General features: G+C 38.3%; 1 protein-coding gene across 4 annotated transcripts in view; it reads left to right on the top strand.

Moving 5' to 3' along the window:
* LOC126354385 (ankyrin repeat and BTB/POZ domain-containing protein 2) overlaps positions 1-18,307 on the top strand; it is a 592,792-nt gene extending 574,485 nt beyond the window's left edge. For all 4 annotated transcript variants that reach the window (XM_050003989.1, XM_050003988.1, XM_050003986.1 and 1 more), the window contains one exon: positions 18,020-18,307. In XM_050003989.1, the coding sequence (XP_049859946.1) occupies positions 18,020-18,232 (213 nt within the window). In that variant the 3' untranslated portion in view covers positions 18,233-18,307. The remainder of the gene's footprint in view (positions 1-18,019) is intronic.
* The last annotated feature ends 5,730 nt before the right edge of the window (positions 18,308-24,037 follow it).

The raw sequence follows: 24,037 nt of genomic DNA, 5'->3' as shown, positions 1-24,037 counted from the left end.
TTTTTTAAAAAAATCCTATTTTGGCAATAAAAACTCAATTGTGGTAATTATTAATTACACAGACTAGGCCTCTAATTCCAGATAGTATAGCTGGTACAATGGGATGTATCCTCTGCCTCTTACTTTAAAGTGTAGATGTAACTTTCTCGAGACCTAAACTGGAATTAGTATGTGCCTTCACTGCTGACATGAGTCCAGCACTACCAACTCCATGCTTTGCAGGAAAAACCAAGCCTGCTCTCAGTGTTCTCATTGGCTTCAAAACTGCACATTTGTCTTCTCCATGTTGTGGAGCTCAGGGTATGTTGTAGATGTTTGCCAGAAATAAGAGATCTGTCATCAATTTTAAAGACTCCTGGCTTATTCTGTCAGCAGACTCCACACATATTATTTGAGGTGATGAACATTTCATAATAATTGCCAATATTCCACAATACTTTGAACATAAGTGAGCCCTACAAAAATATCTCTACATTCTGTAACATACGAACTACTTCTCTCTTTCTGACTTGTTGAAGCAAAACTTAGTTCAGAGTGTTTATATTTTAACCCCCTTACACAGGTGACCACTGAAAGACTAAATTTATGCTAAATACTAAATAGATGTTGGTGATTTTCACATAATAATTCTACAGTTACATAGTGATCAAAAAGCTATAAAAGTCTAATTCATCGTTCTTGTTTTTAAAAATACAAGGAATATGAACTTGCGAGTTCTTTTGAAACCTTTGAATAGAAGGTCAGCTTTAATGTCTACTTTTCTATGAAAGTGATTTCCTATATTTTATATATTATTTTAGTATTGTAAATATCCAGATAGGATTCTAGTATCAATATTTGTGAAAATCAAGTGTGTTTTGGAATTTTGATTTACAATGCAGTTTACATATATCATATTTGAATTATAACATTCTGCAATAAATTTGACAAAATTAAAGTGCACTGTGAATACTCCATCCTCTGTGCTTTCCAATAATTAGTGAGTTTTATATACCGATAGTTTATTGTGCAAACTTTTAATGATGAACTCGGTCCACAGCATGTGACCATATTCAGTATTGAAGTACCCAATCAATACATGGTGTAAAACGTTGTAATTGTCACAACATAGAGATGATCTCTTGGGTCATTACTTCTCTTATTGTTTCTATTTATTGCTTATTATTAATTAAGTACTGCCAAGGCAAACTTTTCTGCAAATAGAAGCATGTATGAGCAATCTGTTCTTCGTAGACATAGTCCGTTTGTACATCTATATGTGTAACCAAGAATTGAAGAAACATAGTATTTTGCCATAAGCATGGTCCATTGACCTCATTATATGTTTTTTGAAACAAAGGTGAAAATGAGAAATTTGGTATTTTGCCATAAGCATGGTCCATCGACCTCATTATATGTTTTTTGAAACAAAGGTGAAAATGAGAGAGTTGCAGTATAATATTTGTTGCGAAATAACAGATAGTTAGTGCTTCAAGACATTTTCCATCGAGCTTTGAGAAGATTATCTGCAACATTCAACCATATTCAGATGATCTGATGACTCTGAGAGTGTAGAGGTTTCCCCCACTCAGGCCAGCTACTATCATCACCTGTTAATGAACAGATTACACACTAAAAATTAGTGAAAGAGTGTCAGTGGTCATTCTGTTGTAACACACGACGACTCTTCAGGGCCGTCTACATCAGCTACCATTCTTATCGTACTAGAAGACCACATAAAAATGTGCAACTTTCTTTCTGTTGCAGTGGAGCAGTTTGCTTACTTGCTTTAAAAAAAGCTACAGTTTATGAACAGCATTGTTAAGTGTAAAGGACTCTTCCCATATTATTAGTTTCTCTCTGTTTGGAGAGTGCTCCTGCTCTGCAATTGTGTACTGAATTGATGAATCACCAGTTGAGTTGTTAAAGAGTTATCCTTTTTATTATTTTACTCCACAACTAATTTTGGCTTTTGTGTAGAAGCCATTTTGTAGTGGAATCTTGACTGTGACATTGCAAATGCAACCAAATGTTGTACATAATAATAAAATGAAGAGGATTATATGAGTTTTGACAAGAAAAATCTTTATGTACACATGTGGAGTATAACAAGAAGAGAATAGAAGCTTTCGAAATGTGGTGCTACAGAAGAATGCTGAAGATTAGATGGGTAGATCACATAACTAATGAGGAAGTATTGAATAGGATTGGGGAGAAGAGAAGTTTGTGGCACAACTTGACCAGAAGACGGGATCGGTTGGTAGGGCATGTTCTGAGGCATTAAGGGATCACCAATTTAGTATTGGAGGGCAGCGTAGAGGGTAAAAATCGTAGAGGGAGACCAAGAGATGACTACACTAAGCAGATTCAGAAGGATGTGGGTTGCAGTGGGTTCTGGGAGATGAAGAAGCTTGCACTGGATAGAGTAGCATGGAGAGCTGCATCAAACCAGTCTCAGGACTGAAGACCACAACAACAACATGGAGTATAAGTACAGAAATACGAAAAAAAAAACATGCATTGTGCTGTAGTAAAGCAAAGTAAAATGATCATGGGAATAAATGTTGGGGTAGATTTAAAAGTAATACACCCAATAATATCATAAAAAAATGGCTGGGTCAGACTCATAAAAACCATACAATTTGATACATTACAAACTGGCATGTTTTAGCATTAAAAGGAAATATATTTTTACATGTTTGAAATTTTAAATTGTGTGTTTTACCACAAAAAATTAAAGATAGTTGTTAAATTTAATGAAATTGTAAAATACTTGTAGGGGATGCTGTGTCCAGGTCAATGTTAATTTTTGGTCAAACATAGTGTACATTTCGCATATTATTCACAACCTTCACTGCTAACACTTTTAACACATGTCTTATAAACAAAACAGTGGCGCATACAAAATCTACTGCTCTGACTGTAATGCTAGCTACATTGGACAGATGGGAAGGAATTTTGAAACATGTTGCAAGGACTACACAATATTAAAAAGGAAAAACACAGGAACGAAATTCACCTTCAGCATTGATCTCGTACAAGGTAGTCACATGGTGCCCAGTATCTAAAACTACCTTGTAATTCTTCATACAGTAAAGAAGTGGTGCTTCATTGATATATATGAAGAAATAGAAATTTATTGCCAAGTGCAAAAATCCAGGGAAAAAGACATTCATCGGGCAGTGCACATTAAGAAACACCAGCTTCCTAGATATATACTGCGTTGTTATTTGCAGCTTTCTTCAAAGGCACTCTGCAATTTCAAAGCTGCACCCAGATGTTAGTATGCACATTAACAGCTGAAACTGGTTACGAGTAAAATAAAGAACTTTTTAGTAGCTGGGGTGGTTACTTTTGTGTTGTGACAGACAAAAACAAGTCACAGACATTTCATAATGAGGGCACCTGCTGTAGTGTGAAAATCATGTTCTGTTCTGCTGACAGTGGTGGCCATTTTCTTTCAGATATGGGTTTATTTAATTGAAAGTCTGAGAAGTGATATGTGGATCAGTTCACATCTTCAGTCTCAGAAATGCTTTACTCCATCATCTAGGAAAATACCTGTTAGGTGGTTTTTTGCCATTGTCTCAGCACATTGGAAAATATGTATTTAGCTGCAGTAGGCTTTCAACTTCTTGGCACTCAGACCTTGTCCCATGTGATCTTTTCTGTTTTGGTAAGTTGAGAACAGATAAAAAGGAGAGTGATTTCTGATGGACAACGAGCTTGTGTAAGATTTTATTTGGAAGGGGGTGGGGATTATTTCAGCGGTGTATGTGGATTCTGTCGGCAGAATGTGTTGCAAACAGGGTTCGTATTAAAGAAGTAGTAAATTTAATTGTCTTGCTTAAAGCTGCAGCTGCAGTTTCACTTTAACAGTGGTAATGTAGTAAGAGATTAACATTCTCCATTCATCATTTCCTGTGTGTGTGTGTGTGTGTGTGTGTGTGTGTGTGTGTGTGTGTGTGAGAGAGAGAGAGAGAGAGAGAGAGAGAGAGAGAGAGAGAGAGAGAGAGAGAGAGAGAGAGAGAGAGAGAGAGAGGGGGGGGGGGGGGTGTATATTATGTGTAAAGTTTGTTGCAATTCGCTAAGTACTCGTATTCTCAAATAACGGAAAATTTAGTCTGCATTCTTGCATGCAGTGAGTTAGCTGTCTCAATAAGTATACACAGTTGCTAATTGTAATTACTGTTTTATTGTGTTAAACCTTTAACATAAGATTGTACATCTTAATGCATAATTTTGTCAGGTTTTTAAATTTTTAAACTCAGACAATAATTATGTGAAATTTTTGTTGCCCTTAGAAGCCATTAGATAGGCAAACCAAGAACCACGAACCATGAACTGGGATAGCTGTTTAGTTGTATAGATGTTCTGTCAACAGTGAGCTCATTAACGATGAAACCAAGCTCAGATTGGGAAGGATAGGAAGAGAAGTTAGCTGTTTCCTTTTCGAAAGAAGCATCCTAGTATTTGCTGCAGTGTCTTACTGCTGAGTTAGCTGGCGAAACATATGGCCAACATTTTGAATAGACCCTAGTTGCTAAAAATATAATTTGTTAAAAAAATCAATAAAGCTCAGAAATTTAAATGCCTTGGGGAAGTCATCCAAACTGGAAAATCACCTAAAAAAGCAAATGATGTAGAAATATGTACCTACCTTCAGGAGGCAAAATATTTAGTATTTCTCAAAACAGAAAAGATAACTTATTATTTCACATTACTTTTTAGTTCCATAATGTTTTCCATTCAATGTTAAAGAAAGTATTTGGTTTAAAAACTGACTTTTTTTTTTACATCTGGTAGAGTGCCATCTTAGCTGTACATAATTCATAACAATCATTGCGAAAAGACACTATTTGTCAACAGGGTGTATACGTCCCGGGACAACTGGGAGATACAGGAAAACCCGGGAATTATTTCATCCGGGAGAAAACTGGGAAAAACCCGGGATATTTTAAGAATTCCAGGAATTTTTCAGTTTTCAGTTAAACTTTGTAATTTTGACTGGTAAGAACCGATACTCTAACAAAGAGTGTTACTGTATCCCGCTATTGCGGAATAATACTTCAACAATAAAACATAAACAAGATAAAAAACGAAAATAACTTAATTTGCAAAGGAAATGCACCATATACAACGACACACAATGCTCATGCAAGTGTCTGCCAAATGAAAATGTGTCAAGGGCTTTAGGAAGACTATACAGGGCTTCATAACAACAAATTGCCTCCAATGAACGTGAAGTCGCAAATGTTTACATTCGATTTGTTTTAGCAGTTACACGCGGGCTCATGCGCATGCGCAGTTGAGTCATGTTTGAGTAGTAGATTATCCCGCTTCTGGCTACAGGAATGTGGCTGTTGGCTGTTCAAGCAGCTAGATGCTACCAGGAAAAGGGAGCGCCAAATTCATATTCTTGAGGAAAAAGCACCTAGTGTCCAGCGCACGTTTGTCTATCTATTATACATATGATTTTGAAAGGCTTCCCTGTTGGTTTTTGAACATATTTTAAGTTGATTTCTGAATGAACCATAAGTTGACTTTTGAATACATGCATAGTGTGCGTGATGTCTCTGTTAGGAGAATCCTTGTCGCTTCTAGAAATAAACTTTCCGCAGACAAAGGGGGACGGGGCTATACGAGCTGAGCAGAGTAAAGCCGAACGGATGAATGCCAAATGCTGTCTGATTATGTGGTTGATTGGGTTTGCGAATGATCAGCATTGTTATAATTACTAGTAAAATCCAAAGATTCAGACTATCAGAATAGAAATAAATGGCTGACAGAAATAACAGGTGAGAAAGATTACGTGTTATCTTCTCTGTGTATCCAAGAAAATGAAATTTTGACAGAAAAGTTTTGGCCAGATCGCTACACTAGTAAGGACCAGTAGTACAGTCTGCGGCTAACAGCCACGTAAGTTCTATTCTTGAAGTAACGCGGAAAACGTGTTGTTCGAACACGTAATAACGCCTAACCGGGAAATAATCGTGGGATAACTAATCCTGTGATTCTAACAGGGGCTACAGAATTGGTGATGACAAGAGTGTTTGTTGGAACGAGGAAGGAAAAGAAACGTGAACATCACACAAATTATGGAAGAATAAGACGATTCCAAACTTATATAAAAATTTCGTAATACTACATTTGAATCTCATGCTTGAGAAGCTGGTGCGTATGAATGAAATGTGAAACTATTTACTAATATACAGATTTTTGATTGTAGTAGGCCTAATAGGCATTTGATATTGGTACTTCATGGACTATATTCTGTTGTGTTATAAAAATGGCCATTTGTGCCAAAACAGTCTCGTTTATTTGGTGTGTTACAAAACTGCTGCCATATTAGAAAGGCCTATTTTGTTTTACCTAGCAGACAATGACAAAATAGAGGTAATCAGATTGAGAAACCAAACCAGTCTTGGGCATTATTTGTATTAACAGCTTTTTCAGTATTAGATAATGACATTTCGGTTTTTCATGTAGCAAAATGTTTGATGAACTTTGATGACGTAATAGATTCTTTCACAGAAAGGAAAGCATGCCATGTAAAGCTGTAGCAAAATTAGAGAGAAAAAAATGCTAGGAGCTAAGGTTTGAAGAAATGTGTAATTTCTTGCTTATCTCTTGTCAGTATTGGTTTTATATATCCTGTATTTGATTTTATGTCACACAAAACAACAAGTTATTAACTAATAGGCAATAAAGAGTTCAGATTTTCTGAAGAGTTCTTGCTCTCTCGATTACAAATAATCCCATCAGCTATTAATTGCGAGATTTTTTTTTAAAAAAAAGAGAGGCAGGCTGTCAAACCGGCCGACTGGGAGCAGGAGAGGCACTACAAGACATTTCAATTTCCACTCTCCTGAATATAGTTTGGACGTGTGGTAGAAAAATGCTTTATGAAGAGGAGTGGCACTGCACTTTGGCATACTTCAGACCAAATAATATGTCTTACATGAATACACATGTTCTGTGTTTCAGACTTTCGAGAAAGATGTGCACTACAAGATGAACATATCTTGAAAATTTGATTTTTTTGTGATATTGACCCGGTTCGCAAATGTCGTGGATCCGGGGTTGATGTGCAGAGCAGTCTGAGTTATAGTGGGTAGTCTCCTTTACATTAAGTGATTTTGTTGTTTCCCCTTCGTTTACTCTCACGTCAAATAAAGACAAAATGGATATCTGTAGCCGGGTGCTATCAAGTGAATTAAAACACATTCACGTAATTACGGAAGGCTGATATATGTCACTAGTTTCAGATTTTATTTTCTTTCCACATTTCTGACAGTCAAGCATTAATCGCCTTGCGGAACAATGAAGTTATTTTTGTCTGTTTGCTAAAGAAATTTGACTTTTGTTAACCTTTTCCGCAGGGACAGTCAATATATTTGAAACGAAATGTTTAATTCCATAGTACTGCCTAGTTTCAACTGTTCGCTGCATTTTAAGTGCACATTTTCATCTTCTAGCACGTATGGCATTATGGCATAATAAAGAACCCTAAAATGATATAATAGCCGGCCAGGATGGCTGAGCGGTTCTGGGCACTACAGTCTGGAACCACGCGACCGCTACGGTCGCAGGTTCGAATCCTGCCTCGAGCATGGATGTGTGTGATGTCCTTTGGCTAGTTAGGTTTAAGTAGTTCTAAGTTCTAGGGGACTGATAACCTTAGCAGTTAAGTCCCATAGTGCTCAGAGCCATTTTAACCATTTATGATATAATACAGTACTGGTGCTCCAAGAAAATTTACATACCGAAAAGTTTAATATCAGGTCGAGGTCTACTTCATTGGGAATCTGGACATACGAATGTGCCCTTTAGGTATGCACTTTAAATGTGCACATTTTAATATGGTTTACGAAATTCTGATGCTCTTGCAGTATCCTCTGATGTCTTGTGTCTTTTATGCCATAATGTATGATCTTTTAATATTTTACACGTATGTACGGGCTTCCTATGTCATGATAGCTACCCAAGCACTGTGTCGCCTGTTATCTGCGCTCTCTAGCAACTGCTGAAATGAACCTATTTCTAACAGGTCACGGAAAATATTGCGAATAGTGGTTTGAAAAGTAAATATCCTTTTATGTAAGTTGAACAATGTGCAAGAATGTACCATTAATTTATTAAATCACAGAGCGTTTGACTCTCATTTAAAAAATAAACTCTTTGATGACGAGCCATTTAGAAGAATTTCGAACCCTGAAGATCAGACATTTATGTCATTATACAAACTTTACTGGCACAATTGTGTGATATGTCTTAAAGTCTAACACGCGCAAAAAAGATAAAGATTGTATGCCAAAGCTTAGCTTCTCTTGCAGCTTGAGACCAATATTATATGTGAAAGCTTTTCTTTTCTTGTAGTAACATGATGTATATTAATTTAAACTATTAACTTTCCCTGTTTGTGTGTTCATGCTACTTAACAGTGGTGTTGCTGTTGGTTGACTACATCGCGTGTCCTATGCTCTGAATATCCGCCGTCATCGGCTGACGAGATCACGTGACATGAGCTACAAACGACTTAGAAAAGCGCATCAAAATCTCGATTTCAGTGATTCGGAAAGCAACATGTGGTGTTTGGTGGAATTTTAATGTATACATTTGTAATACGAAAATACGCAGCGTAGATGTTGCTGCACTTCAGAGATATTTCCAAAATGTGTCTTTTTCCCTGAGTTTCGTTTTCTAAAGCGCCAGGAAATTGTATGCCCATATATAAAACCATAACCATTCAAAGGATTGATAAGGGAAAATATACTGTCACTGGGAGAAAGTTTATTTTTAACCGGGAAATCCGGGAAAAACCCGGGAATTTTTTTTCCTTGTCCACGTTATACCCTGGTCAAGTAAATATACAACTTTTGTATCGATAAAAGGTGATAGCAAGCAGCTTAACATTTGCTATCTTCTAGACCACATGTTACTATGAATGAAACGTAGCTGTAAGTACAAAAGACATTGATATCAATCTCCTTTCAGAGGTGAATGAGTTTTATTGAACGGTTCTAATGCTGTATCTCAAACTGATGGGGTTCCATTCAGGTTCAATGCAGTGCCAAACTGCACAGTATAGAGACTGAATTACTATAGATCATAGCTAGCCTAGCATTGTACCCTCATGCAGTTTTAATCATTTGTGAATACAAACTGCAAATATATATGAATCTTCCCTTAGCGAGCCCTTTAAACCATACAATCACCTTCTGTGTTCTTACAATGGTTCACACTTTACACTGTAAAAGGCAAGCAATTAATTACTGCAGAATTTACATTAAGTGGAATTTACATTACATACAAAATTGTTAAGGCTTTCATTGCCACTTGTTGACAAACTGCGTGTTGGCTTCTGTCTCGGTTCGTCGGCCGAAGAACCCGAGACAGAAGGCAACAGGCAGTTTGTATACATTACATAGCTGTATCAAGAAGTGAAAAATTTCCATAAATAAATTAATGTTTAACAAGCTTTTGATGTGTACAGAATATAATGTAAGCCTGTGACGTTCCACTTATTTACTTTATATGTGGAGATAAAAAGCAGCAGATGCCAAAAGTACAAATATTTTTATAGATGTTTCTGAGTACAGATTTGGCTGATATGCTAAATGTTATCCAAGGCAGTTTACCCAATATGCCTACATGATACTTTTTGAAATTTTTGCTTTTGTGGTTCTAGATCATTGTAGTTCCACAGACTGCAAATAACTACATGTTGTAGATCAAACCTGTCTTCACATCAAAAGAAGTGTGCACAGCTTATGGGGAATATTAACTTTTAAAAAAGTATAGTATGAACCTAAGGACAAGTGGAACTGCATTTCAGAAGACTTTTTTTCTGGATCACCAGGCCTCATCTTGCCTGTTTTTAATTGTTCTCTCTGTTTCTAAGGTGTTTCCATTTACATTTTACAGTGCTAAAAGAAAGAATAAAATGGCTCTTTATTTACCTATCGGTACAGGCCAACACAAGTAGATCCACTAAATGTCTGTTAACTAACAAATGCTTTTGATGGCACCATATTTGAGAAGTAAATCAAACAATATTTTTCTCAAGCATTTCTATACTCATAAGTTTAACTCTGTTGTAGCATCATCATTCTAAATTGGAATGTGGACAGTACCATTGCCCATATGGGAATTGCTTGCCACATTTCATTTAACTACACCAAAGGTGTCTCTCTCTTTTTTTTAAGACTTGCACATTGAGTTAAAAAGGAAGAGCTACTACTGCTACTGCCTGGTTTTTCAGTGCATTGCCATCTGGTGAGGTTACCAATACCCATCCAGCTCCCACCCCCAAAGGGACAGACAAGGATATTGCATATGTTTGGTGGATGGTGGAATACCACTGTGGGATGGGTGAGAAAGATAGAGGAGGGGATATTTCTCATTTCAGGGCATGATGACAGGTAGTTGAAATCCTGTCGGAGAATGTCATTCAGCTATTCCAGCACTGGGTGGAACTGAGTCCAGAGAGAAGTGCTCCTCTTTGGCTGGAAACTGTGTATGTGGGAGGTGGTAGGTGACTGGAGAGACAAGGTGTGGGAGATTTGTTTCTGAACAAGGCTGGGAGGGTAATTTCAGCCTGTGAAGGCCTCAATTAGACCCTGGGCATATTTGGAGAGGCACCACTTATCACTACAGATGCAGTGACCAAGGTTGGCCAGGATTCAGGGTTCCGGAAACAGCGATTGTGTGAGACCCAACTCATTTTATTTGTTCATGAGACCCAGAAAGTATTAGATACAGGCTCCCAGGTAGATGCCATTTTCCTTGACTTCCGGAAGGCGTTCGATACAGTTCCGCACTGTCGCCTGATAAACAAAGTAAGAGCCTACGGAATATCAGATCAGCTGTGTGGCTGGATTGAAGAGTTTTTAGCAAACAGAACACAGCATGTTGTTCTCAATGGAGAGACATCTACAGACGTTAAAGTAACCCCTGGCGTGCCACAGGGGACTGTTATGGGACCATTTCTTTTCACAATATATATAAATGACCTAGCTTTTCGCAGATGATGCTGTAGTATACAGAGAAGTTGCAGCATTAGAAAATTGTAGCAAAATGCAGGAAGATCTGCAGCGGATAGGCACTTGGTGCAGGGAGTGGCAACTGACCCTTAACATAGACAAATGTAATGTATTGCAAATACATAGAAAGAAGGATTCTTTATTGTATGATTATATGATAGCGGAACAAACACTGGCAGCAGTTACTTCTGTAAAATATCTGGGAGTATGCGTTTGGAACGATTTGAAGTGTAATCATCATATACAATTAATTGTTGGTAAGGCGGGTACCAGGTTGAGATTCATTGGGAGAGTCCTTAGAAAATGTAGTCCATCAACAAAGGAGTTGGCTTACAAAACACTCGTTCCACATATACTTGAGTATTGCTCATAAGTGTGGGATCCACACCAGATCGGGTTGATGGAGGAGATGTTCACAAACAGGTTGGCATAGGATAGTACCATGCAGATGCCTGTTTCTGTACCCCGGATTTGTCTGTGGGTGGTGTGGTGCCTTCAAAGGAGAAATAATTGTGGGTGAAGATATAGTTGGTCAGGTGACCAGAAAGGCGTTAGTGGGCTTAGTGTCATGTGTGTGCTGAGAAAGACAGGGTTCAATAGGGGCAAGTCCATGAGCATTGGGGATGTTAGTCTAGAAGGGGCACTGGATGATAAAGGAATGGGAACTGAGGAGAGTTGGTGGAGGAAGTAATTGGTGTCTTATATAGAGGAGGGCAGGTTACAGATAATAGGTTGAGGTGCTAGTACTTGAGAGTGAAGGTTCTCTCTTTGGGAGCACAGTAACCAACCACAACATGGCATTATGGGTGGTTGGGTTTATGAGTTTTGGCAAACACGTAGGAGGTTGGAGTGGTGGGAGTGAGGAGACGAACAGACTCAGGGGAGGACCAAAGATTTCAGGAGGAACTGCTCGATTTCTGGAATAGCGTTACTGTGTCAGCATTTGTAGGTGTACATTTGTGACAGCTGCGGGAGTCCATCAGCCTGGTAATTGCTGCAATTCATAACTACAATGCTGGAGACTTTGTGGTGAAACAGGTACCAAGGCCGCAACTGTCATGTGGCAGAGCATTCTCTACAACATGATAATCATGAATGCAATGCCTGTTTCACTGCACGTGCCATTTGGATTCTTCCCTGCACATTAGCTTCTCAGAACTATGCAGGTGGGAAGTGGCGTTTCAACACGTCCTTGGTTCTCACCATCCACCTAGTCTTAATTTAGGTTTATTTCTTTGATTTATTCTCAGTAACTATTCCTTTCTTCGCTCCCTTTTAGTTTCTATACCTTTTATTTTCTGATCTGTCTACTTTTCTCCACCCTTTACCTCTACCACATACGATGCGCTTCAGCTTTCTGCTGTTACTAACTCCTGCACCATGTTTCGTCAGTAATCTCTGTCTTTCTTATTACACTGTCTTCCACCTCTAAGCTCTCACCTTAACATTTATATGTGTGTGTTCTTCTGCCATTACTTGGCGAGTAGATTTTTTTAGTCTACCCAGTTACATTTTATTTTCAAAACTGAAAATTGTGATAATATTCTTTCCACTATGATTATCAAATAAGCTTTTCTTATTTCGTAACAGTTCCCTACAGTTAAAAAAATAAAATAAAAATAAAACATTGTTATCTATGAAACTTCCTAAATATGTTATCTTAAATTGTTGCAATGCAAATGTTTACTTCTCTAGCTGACAAAACATGGTTTGAAAATCCTGTAGATACTTCAGTACCCTAAATTTTGAAATTAAGGTTGCTGTCATTTGGTAAGGCTTTGTCACAAATCTGAAATTACATCTCATCCCTCTGTCATGCCTGTAATATCTCTCGTCACTAATTGTGTGTCAGCTAAACCAATGCATGCCAGTGGAAATGCCTACTACTCTCCCGGGCCAAAAGGCTGTGGGTCAATGTAGTCCAGAGCCACAATATTCCAAAATGCCTCTGGTATTGTTACATAAAAAAGTAATATGGGCATTATAGCAACCAGATGTGAGATTTTCTGTAAGTTCTCTCTGGTTTGTTGACAATAGTAAATTCAGTCTTGTAGTAATAATGTGACGATGGTGGTGATGACAACGAACCTCAATAGTGACGTCAGCTGGCACACACAGTATTTAAAGATAACAGAAAGTTCTCAGAAGGAAGGGAAGGTTAAAATCTGTCGGTAGTAACTGATGATACTAATCTGTCAGCAGTAACTGACAGTAGTAACTTATTAGTATTGATAGAGGAAAGTGGCTTTTCGTTTATCAGATCTCTATTATGTGTAGTAATTTCACTGCTCAAGGTTTCCAAAGTAGCCTCTACTTTCTTCGATTGAGGTTCCATTCCGTTTATATGTGCTGTAATACACTTACGGAAAAAAACTGCTACCCCAAAAAATAATTAATGTAGAGTAATGCAAGTTCAGGAATACACTAGTATAGGTAACGTTCTTAAGTGATTAACATTGCAAGATCATAGGCCAAAATAAGTAATTGCAATGTGAAATGCTGGTACATTAATAACCAATGTAACCACCACGATGTTGAATGGAAGCATACAAATGTGCATGCATTGTGTTCTGCAGGTGCCAGATGTCAATTTGTGCGACAGAGTTCCATGCCTGTTGCATGGTCAGTTCAACAGTTAATGCTGTTTGTGGACGACACTGGAGTTGTCGACCGATTATGTTCCATATGTGCACCGTGGAAGGCAGATCTGGTGATTGAGCAGGCCAAGGCAAGATGTTTACACTCTGAAGAGCACATTGGGTTGCAAAAGCATTATGTGGGCGGATGTTATCCTGTTAAAAACATCCCCTGGAGTGCTGTTCATGAAGAGCTGCATGTCGTCGTTGTGGTCTTCAGTCCAGAGACTGGTTTGATGCCGCTTTCCGTGCTACTCTACCCTGTGCAAGCTGCTTCATCTCCCAGTACCTACGGCAACCTACATCCTTCTGAATCTGTTTAGTGTATTCATCTCTTGGTCTCCCTCTACAATTTTTACCCTCCCCACTGCTCTCCAATACTCAATTGGTGATCCCTTGAGCCCCAGAACATGTCCTACCAACTGATCCCTTCTTATAGTCAAGTTTTGCGACAAATTTCTCTTCTCCCCAATTCTATTCGGTACCACCTCATTAGTTATGTGATCTACCCATCTAATCTTCAGCATTCTTCTGTAGCACCACATTTTGAAGGGTTCTATTCTCTTCTTGTCTAAACTATTTATCGTCCATGTTTCACTTCCATACATGGCTACACTCCATACAAATACTTTCAGAAACGACTTCCTGACACTTAAATCTATATTCGACATTAACAAATTTCTCTTCTTCAGAAACACTTTCCTTGCCATTACCAGCCTACATTTTATATCCTATCTACTTTGACCATCCTCAGTTATTTTGCTCCCCAAATAGCAAAACTCATTTACTACTTTATGCATCTCATTTCCTAATCTAATTCCCACAGCATCAACCGATTTAATTCGACTACATGCAATTATCCTCGTTTTGCTTTTGGTGATGTTCATCTTATATCCCTATTTCAAGACACTGTCCATTCCATTCAGTTGCACTTCCAGGTCCTTTGCTGTCTCTGACAGAATTGCAATGTCATCGGCGCACCTCAAAGTTTTTATTTCTTCTCCATGGATTTTAATTCCTACTCTGAAACATCGAGGATAGGCTACAACCCTGTCTCACTCCCTTCCCAACCACTGCTTCTCTTTCATGTCCCTCAACTCTCATAACTGGCATCTGGCTTCTGTACAAATCGTAAATAGCTTTTTGCTCCCTGTATTTGACCCCTGCCACCTTCAGAATTTGAAAGAGAGTATTCCAGTCAACATTGTCAAAAGCAGGCTACAAATGCTAGAAATGTAGGTTTACCCTTCCTTAATCTGTCTTCTAAGATGAGTCATAAGGTCAGTATTGCCTCACGTGTTTCAACATTTCTATGAAATTCAAACTAATCTTCCCCAAGGTCGGATCTCATTTTTGAGATGTTTGTACTCCTTTCTACATGTTTCATTTACAGCATTTTTATATTTTTGCCTTTCATCAATTAAATTCAATATTTCTTCTGTTACCCAAAGATTTCTACTAGCCCTCATCTTTTTACCTACTTGATCCTCTGCTGCCTTCACTATTTCATCCCTCAAAGCTACCTATTCTTCTTCTACTGTATTTCTTTCCCCTGTTCTTGTCAATCATTCCCTAATGCTCTCTCTGAAACTCTCTACAACCTCTGGTTCTTTCAGTTTATCCAGGTCCCATCTCCTCAAATTGCCACCTTTTTGCAGTTTCTTCAGTTTTAATGTACAGTTCATAACCAATAGATTGTGGTCAGAGTCCACATCTGCCCCTGGAAATGTCTTACAATTTGAAACCTGGTTCCTAAATCTCTGTCTTACCATTATATATATTATATCTGAAACCTTCCAGAATCTCCAGGCCTCTTCCATGTATACAACCTTCTTTCATGATTCTTGAACCAAGTGTTAGCTATGATTAAGTTATGCTCTGTGCAAAATTCTACCAGGAGGCTTCCTCTTTCATTCCTTGCCCCCAATCCATATCCACCTACTATGTTTCCTTCTCTTCCTTTTCTTACAATCAACTTCCAGTCACCCATGACTAATAGATTTTTGTTTCCCTTCACTATTTGAATATATTTTTTTTTAATCATACATTTCATTAATCTCTCCGTTATCTGTGGAGCTGGTTGGCATATAAACTTGTCCTATTGCGGTAGGCGTGGGCTTCATGTCTATCTTTGCTACAATTATGCATTCACTATGCAGTTTGTAGTAGGTTACCGCACTACTATTTTTTTATTCATTATTAAACCTACTCCTGTATTACCCCTGTTTGAGTTTGTGTTTATAATCCTGTATTCACTTGACCAGAAGTCTTGTTCCTCCGGGCATCGAACTTCACTAATTCACACTATATCTAACTATAAACTATCCATTTCCCTTTTTAAATTTTCTAACCTACCTGCCCAATTAAGGGATCTGACATTCCACACTCCGATCCATAGAATGCCTGTTTTCTTTCTCCTTTTAAAGATGTCCTAAGTAGTCCCCACCCAGAGATCCAAATGGGGGACTATTTTACCTCCAGAATATTTTACCGAAGAGGATGCATCATCATTTAACCATATAGTAAAGCTGCATGCCCTTGGGAAAAATTACGGCTGTAGTTCCCCTTGCTTTCAGCCGTTCACAGTACCAGCACAGCAGGGCTGTTTTGGTTAATGTTACAAGGTCAGATCAGTCAATCATCCAGACTGTTGCTCCTGCAACTACTGAAAAGGCTGCTGCCCCTCTTGAAGAACCACATGTTTGTCTGGCCTCTCAACACAAGAATGCTCGTGCTGCTACACAAAATTACACCTCAGATCATAACTCCAGGTGCGGGTCCTGTCTGTTTAGGATGCAGACAGATTGGTTGCAGGCCATCAGCTGGCCTCCTCCTAACCAACACAGACCCCCAATGAGCTGTCACTTGACACCACTGAAGCAGCATATGGCGGTGATTTTTGGCCAGTGGAATACACAATACATGCATTTTGGCTCAGACCTGTCCTTGAAGTAACTGACCTGTAACACTTCATTGCGTCACTGTGCTGCCAACTGCTGCTCAAACTGCTGCTCAAACTGCTGCTGCAGAGGCAGTGCAAAGCACCAGAGCCAAATGCCTAACACGATAGTCCTCCATTTCGGTAGTATCATACGGCTTTCCAAAGCCCAGTCATCTTGCAACTGTACATTCTCATCCAATGGCACTAATCACATACAGTGACCACCTTCCTGCCAAGTCTTTGTGCACTATCACAGAAGGAATCGTCGCCTTCTCACAGTGCTGTTATGTGATCTTGTTCAAACTTAGTGAGGCATTGAAAGTGGTGTCTTTGTCATCTTGAAGGCATTCTCGACTAAAATTCACCACATTCAATCTCAAAGGTAAGTAATGCTCAGAACTGTTACAGTCTGTATTTAAAGCAGACCTGATTTGCCTCCTCATAGTGGCACTGCTATTGCCTCTCTCATGCAACTGACACAAAATTTGAATATATATCATTTTTCAGGTGTAAAAACTTGTGTACCAACTTCTGATTACATTTCACAACTCTTTCTTGGTGGTGAAGATTTTAAACTGTAACAGCAATTGTGAATGCAATAAGGCATTAAAGTGAAAATAGGTGACAGTATAGCAGGATTAGTTATGTAGAGAAACTACTCAGGTAAGATAGTTACAAGGTATGATGGAAGACATCAGAAGAGAGGATATGCTAAATAAGCTGGTCACTTCTTACCCATTGTACCACCTACAGAATAATATGGAACTTCTCACACTAGTAATATGGTGAGAAGCAAAGTTTCCTTCATTTTTCTTCCCACCAACACTGCATTTACTGCAGGAACGTAGATACTAATTCGTCTTCTCACACTATTGGTACCATTACATATGAATATTTAACTTTCCAGCATCTCACACTTTCACAGGTTCAAAATAATTCGGACTGACTTATTATAGTCAGCCATGCAAAAGCTGCCTTCTGTGCTATACGGAGATAAAAGATGCAAACTGAATTTAAGTTTTACTACCTCATAATATTGGTGTTAAGACTAATTCACATCCTTATCACTAGTTTTTAGCACTGCATTTCAGAATTTAAAATTGACATACAAGTTGCCAAACAAAAGCCAAATCACAAAGTTTGCACTCACCTACATTTACATTGCACATCAATGTTTAATTAAAAGTGCAAACACTGTATTAAAGTTTAAGTGCAGAAACACCGTATTAATTCTTGACTACCAGCTGCTTCTCTTTGTTAATGCATACCCTGACTCATTCCACATTTTTGGAGGATTTTGTTCAAAATATTGATAGTTGAGCAATTATAAAGACAAATAATATATTTATATGCTCTTTTGTGTCAATTTTGATGAAATCTCCATTCTCGCACTGAAGTTGGCTTTTTACATTTTTCAGGTTTATAATGCTAGTGAACTTCTGGAGTACTGTCAAGGCTTTCTGCTGCAGAATATGGTGGCACTGCTAACATATGACGATTCTGTAAAGAGACTGCTGTTTGGCAAAAAACTTCACAGCCATGATGTGTTAGCTGGACTCTTGCTTACTCTTCAAGCACGCATCAAAGCGCGTAACATGTCAGCAAGCCCACAGCGACCAAAGGCCAAATAGCACCAGTGCTGACACTATGATCCACATATATCTGTGATGTCTTGATGTATTGGAAATAAAAACCATCTCAATAGACGTGGTTCTAATTGTCAGTAAAATTCAGTTGTAAAACTCTAATACTATATATACATGTTCAGCCATTCTTTAGGAAGCAAATGTCTCATGGGAACAACAATCATAAGATGTAACTGTAACCTCAATCTCGAATCTTAAGCCTGTTTATTGAGAGAGTGCTTCGAAAGGAGTCAACATTATGTGTGTGTGGTCAGTATCACTGTACAGAGCATTAACCAAGGATAGATAAAGAAAGCAGGAATTAAAAACTGGAATGTGTGAATATGTAATAATACCTAAATTGATACATATTTTTTAAAATATGTTTCTGATAAATGTATATTCATGTATATGTGAGTGTACATAAATGTAACATTTATTATTATGTGTTTGAGATGTTTGACCAAGTTCCTATACTTCTGTGTTATCTGTCAACAGAACCAACATAACATAACAAACAATTTTTAGAAATAAAAAAAATTATGTACTATAATTATAGCCATAAATTCATAAAAGAGCATTTGTTGTACAATAAAATCAGAGCATGCCTTTTACTGCCCTCGTATTGGAAGAAAATAATGTACGATGTGTATTTTTATTTCAAGCTGTTCCTACCTCTGTGTAAGTAATCACTGGACAATAATTACTCTCTTTCTAGTAACTGTTGGGCGAAATAGCTGAGCTTTCCAGAGGGCCCACAATAAATTCCTGCTTATTGCCTTCATTTCATCAAAAAGAACCTCAATCCTGAATGTTTAAGAGTGTTCTGTGCTTTATTTATGGGATACTAGCTGAGAAAACTGACACTGCCCAGTTACTCATTTTGTCAATTTTGTTTTGGATACTAAACTTTATATGTACAGTACTCTTGCAGTAGACTTGGTGTGAGATGATCCCGGAGTGTTTCTGTACACTGGACGCATCTGTCTCAACACGATTTTATAAACATCTCTATGGCAACACCTATTCATAGCTTTATAGATGGCTATTGTTTCCACTTACTCTCATTTATGGTTCACAGTTGAAAGCTGTCCAAAAGCACTGCCTGGTGACATGGATTTCCTTAAACTGACTCGACTGTAGGAGAGACATAGTACAAAAGGATAAATGTATTAAAATGTCATGCACGACTATAGATGGCTATTGTTTCCACTTACACTCATTTATGATTCACAGTTGAAAGCTGTCCAAAGCACTGCCTGGTGTCATGAATTTCCATAAGCTGACTCGACTGTAGGAGAGACTTAGTAGAAAAGAGTAAATGTATTAAAACTTCATGCACGATTTGGCAGTTTTTCATACATCTCAGTATTTACCACGTATCTCCTGCCCTGTTTTTCATAGAATGATGTAATTCTGTAGGGACATTAAGCAGCATCTGGGGATACAGTCCGCAAAATGTTTTGCGAATAGAATTATGGACCCTTGTCCACAACAAGAATTTTCACCAGACCAGCATTTCTACCTGATGGTAGGAAAATGGGGAATGTTGTCTACAGAGACAGCAGGCATGCCAGAAGTACTACAGTTGAGCTCTGTGCAAGACAGCAGTAGGATAGATGACACACATGTTAGCACCCTCACTGCACTCTATTACTTTATAAAATGGAACAGCATGAATGTATAAAGTGTTGAGTGGATCCTGTGTTGTAAGGACGATTTAAATTTGATGCCATCAGTATGCCATATGAAAAACTACAACAGGACAACGAAAACATGTTAATTTTTTCAGGGTGTCTAGAACAATGTTTGAAAAATTGTCAATTTTACAATTTTATCTACGACTTGAAGACACTAATATGCAGATGTGTGTTTCTCCTCCAGAAATGCTTGCAGTGTCACTGAGGCGAGTACACAATTGAAATTTACTTGCTAGGCATTATTTAATGTCTGTACAGAAATTGTGATGCAAGATGAAATAATTTTATTTCCCCTCGTGTTTTGCCATCTGCTACTCAAATTAGTTTTTTTCATTTTTGAAAGAATTACCATTAACATGTTGTAGTTGTGGTCTTCAGTCCTGAGACTGGTTTTATGCAGCTCTCCATGCTACTCTATCCTGTGCAATTTGCTTCATCTCCCAGTACCTACTGCAGCCTACATCCTTCTGAATCTGCTTAGTGTATTCATCTCTTGGTCTCCCTCCACAATTTTTACCCTTCACGCTGCCCTAATACTAAATTGGTGATCCCTTGATGCCTCATAACATGTCCTGCCAACCGTTCTCTTCTTCTAGTCAAGTTGTGCCACAAACTCCTGTTCTCCCCAATTCTATTCAATACCTCCTCATTAATTATGTGATCCACCCATCTATCTTCAGCATTCTTCTGTAGCACCACATTTCAAAAACTTCTATTCTCATCTTGTCCAAACTATTTATCGTCCATGTTTCACTTCCATACATGGCTACACTTCATACAAATACTTTCAGAAACGACTTCCCGACACTTGAATCTACACTCAATGTTAACAAATTGTTCTTCTTCAGAAACACTTTCCTTGACATTGCCAGTATACATTTTATATCCTCTCTACTTCAACCATCATCAGTTATTTTGCTCCCCAATTATAAAACTCCTTTACTACTTTGTCTCATTTCCTAATCTAATTTCCTCAGCATAACCCAAGTTAACTCAAATACATTCCATTATCCTTGTTTTGCCTTTGTTGATGTTCATCTTATATCCTCCTTTCAAGATACTGTCCATTCCATTCAACTGCTCTTCCAATCCTTTGCTGTCTCTGACAGAATTACAATATCATCGGTGATCCTTAAAGTTTTTATTTCTTCTCCATGGATTTTAATACCTACTCCGAATTTTTCTTTTGTTTCCTTTACTGCTTGCTCAACATACAGATTGAACAACATCGGGGAGAGGCTACAACCCTGTCTCACTCCCTTCCCAACCACTGCTGTCCTTTCATGCCCCTCGACTCTTATGACTGCCATCTGGTTTCTGTACAAATTGTAAATAGCCTTTCGCTCCCTGTATTTTACCCCTGCCACCTTCAGAATTTGAAAGAGAGTATTCCAGTCAACATTGTCATAAGCTTTCTCTAAGTCTACAAATGCTAGAAATGTAGGTTTGCCTTTCCTTAATCTTTCTTCTAAGATAAGTCGTAAGGTCAGTACTGCCTCACATGTTCCAACATATCTACGGAATCCAAACTGATCTTCCTCGAGGTCGGCTTCCTCCAGTTTTTCCATTCATCTGTAAATAATTCGCATTAGTATTTTCAGCTGTGACTTATTAAACTGACAGTTCGGTAATTTTCACATCTGTCAACACCTGCTTTCTTTGGGATTGGAATTATTATATTCTTCTTGAAGCCTGAGGGGATTTCGCCTGTCTCGTACATCTTGCTCACCAGATGGTAGAGATTTGTCAGAACTGGCCCTCCCAAGGCTGTCAGTAGTTCTAATGGAATGTTGTCTACTCCCAGGGCCTTGTTTCGACTCAGGTCTTTCAGTGCTCTGTCAAACTCTTGATGCAGTATCGTATCTCCCATTACATCTTCATCCACATGCTCTTCTATTTCCATTATATTGCCCTCAAGTATATTGCCCTTGTATTGACCCTCTATATACTCCTTCCACCTTTCTGCTTTCCCTTGTTTGCTTAGAATTGGGTTTCCATGTGAGCTCTTGATATTCATACAAGTGGTTCTCTTTTCTCCAAAGGTCTCTTTAATTTTCCTGTAGGCAGTATCTATCTTACCCCTAGCGAGATAAGCCTCTACATCCTTACATTTGTCCTCTAGCCATCCCTGCTTAGCCATTTTGCACTTCTTGTTGATCTCATTTTTGACATGTTTGTATTCCTTTTTGACTGCTTCATTTACTGCATTTTTATATTTTTGTCCTTTCATCAATTAAATTCGATATTTCTTCTGTTACCAAAGGATTTCTACAAGCCCTTATTATTTTTACCTACTTGATCCTCTGCTGCCTTCACTACTTCATCCCTCACAGCTACCCATTCTTCTTCTACTGTATATCTTTCCCCCATTCTTGTCAATTGTTCCCTTATGCTCTCCCTGAAACTCTCTACAACCTCTGGTTTAGTCAGTTTATCCAGGTCCCATCTCCTTAAATTGCCATCTTTTTGCAGTTTCTCCAGTTTTAATCTACAAGTCATAACCAATAGATTGTGGTCAGAGTCCACATCTGCCCCTGGAAATGTCTTACAGTTTAAAACCTGGTTCCTAAATCTCTGTCTTACCATTATATAATCTATCTAAAACCTGTCAGTATCTCCAGGCTTCTTCCATGTATACAACCTTTTTTTATGATTCTTGAACCAAGTGTTAGCTATTATTAAGTTGTGCTCTGTGCAAAATTCTACCAGGCAGCTTCCTGTTTCATTTCTTACCCCCAATCCATATTCACCTACTACGCTTCCTTCTCTCCCTTTTCCTACTGCCGAATTCCAGTCACCCATGACTATTAAATTTTCGTCTCCCTTCACAATCTGAATAATTTATTACATTTCATCATACATTTCTTCAATTTCTTCGTCATCTGCAGAGCTAGTTGACATATAAACTACTGTAGTAGGTGTGGGCTTCATGTCTATCTTGGCCACAATAAGGCGTTCACTATGCTGTTTATAGTAGCTTACCCGCAGTCCTATTTTTTTATTTATTATGAAACCTACTCCTGCATTACCCCTATTTGATTTTGTGTTTATAACCCTGTAGTCACCTGACTAGAAGTCTGGTTCCTCCTGCCACCGAACTTCACTAATTCCCACTATATCAAACTTTAACTTATCCATTTCCCTTTTTAAATTTTCTAACCTACCTGCTCGATTAAGGTATCTGACATTCCATGCTCCAATCCGTAGAACGCCAGTTTTCTTTCTCTTGATAATGACATCCTATTGAGTAGTCCCCGCCCGGAGATCTGAATGGGGGACTATTATACCTCCGGAATATTTTACCCAAGAGGATGCCATCATTATTTAACCGTACAGTAAAGCTGCATGCCCTCAGGAAAAATTACGGCTGTAGTTTCCCTTTGCTTTCAGCCATTCGCAGTACCAGCACATCAAGGCCGTTTTGGTTAGTGTTACAAGGCCAGATCAGTCAATCATCCAGACTGTTGCCCCTGCAACTACTGAAAACACTGCTGCCTGTCTTCAGGAACCACATGTTTGTCTGGCCTCTCAACAGATACCCCTCCGTTGTGGTTGCACCTACATTACGGCTATCTGTATCGCTGAGGCACGCAAACCTCCCCACCAATGGCAAGGTCCATTGTTCATGGGGGGTGGGGGGGACTATTAATGAGGCTTATCAAAAGTTAACAAATAGTGCACTGGCCATATTAACTGTGTATATTTGGGGGGGTTGTGAAGAATAAAAGTAAAGAACTGTGAAACACAAATGTGCACCTGTCGGCCACATGATTTAAAGTAGTCAGTGTTGAACTCCCCCCCCCCCCCCCCCCTACTTTTCAGCCAGTATCACAAAACGTAGTACGTCGACATCAAGGATCATTAACAAATAAATAAAAAGTCTGAATTAGTTGTCTGAAATCATAAACAAGACATTTTAGAAATCAAACTTCAGAAAAAAATCGGTTGTAAATCCAGCTCAAATATCTGAGTGCTTCAATTAATATTTCATAAATGTACCAAAATCTTATTTAGACATAGCAAATTATGAGCAGAAAGTAAATATAGTTTTAGGTTAAAAGGCAATATGACTGACTGTCTCAAAAGATTCAACACAGTCTAATGTTCAAAT

Source organism: Schistocerca gregaria, chromosome 3 (assembly GCF_023897955.1).
Source record: "Schistocerca gregaria isolate iqSchGreg1 chromosome 3, iqSchGreg1.2, whole genome shotgun sequence".
Taxonomy (NCBI): domain Eukaryota; kingdom Metazoa; phylum Arthropoda; class Insecta; order Orthoptera; family Acrididae; genus Schistocerca; species Schistocerca gregaria.
Note: the sequence above shows the minus strand (reverse complement) of the source record. Positions and strands in the feature narration are given on the sequence as shown.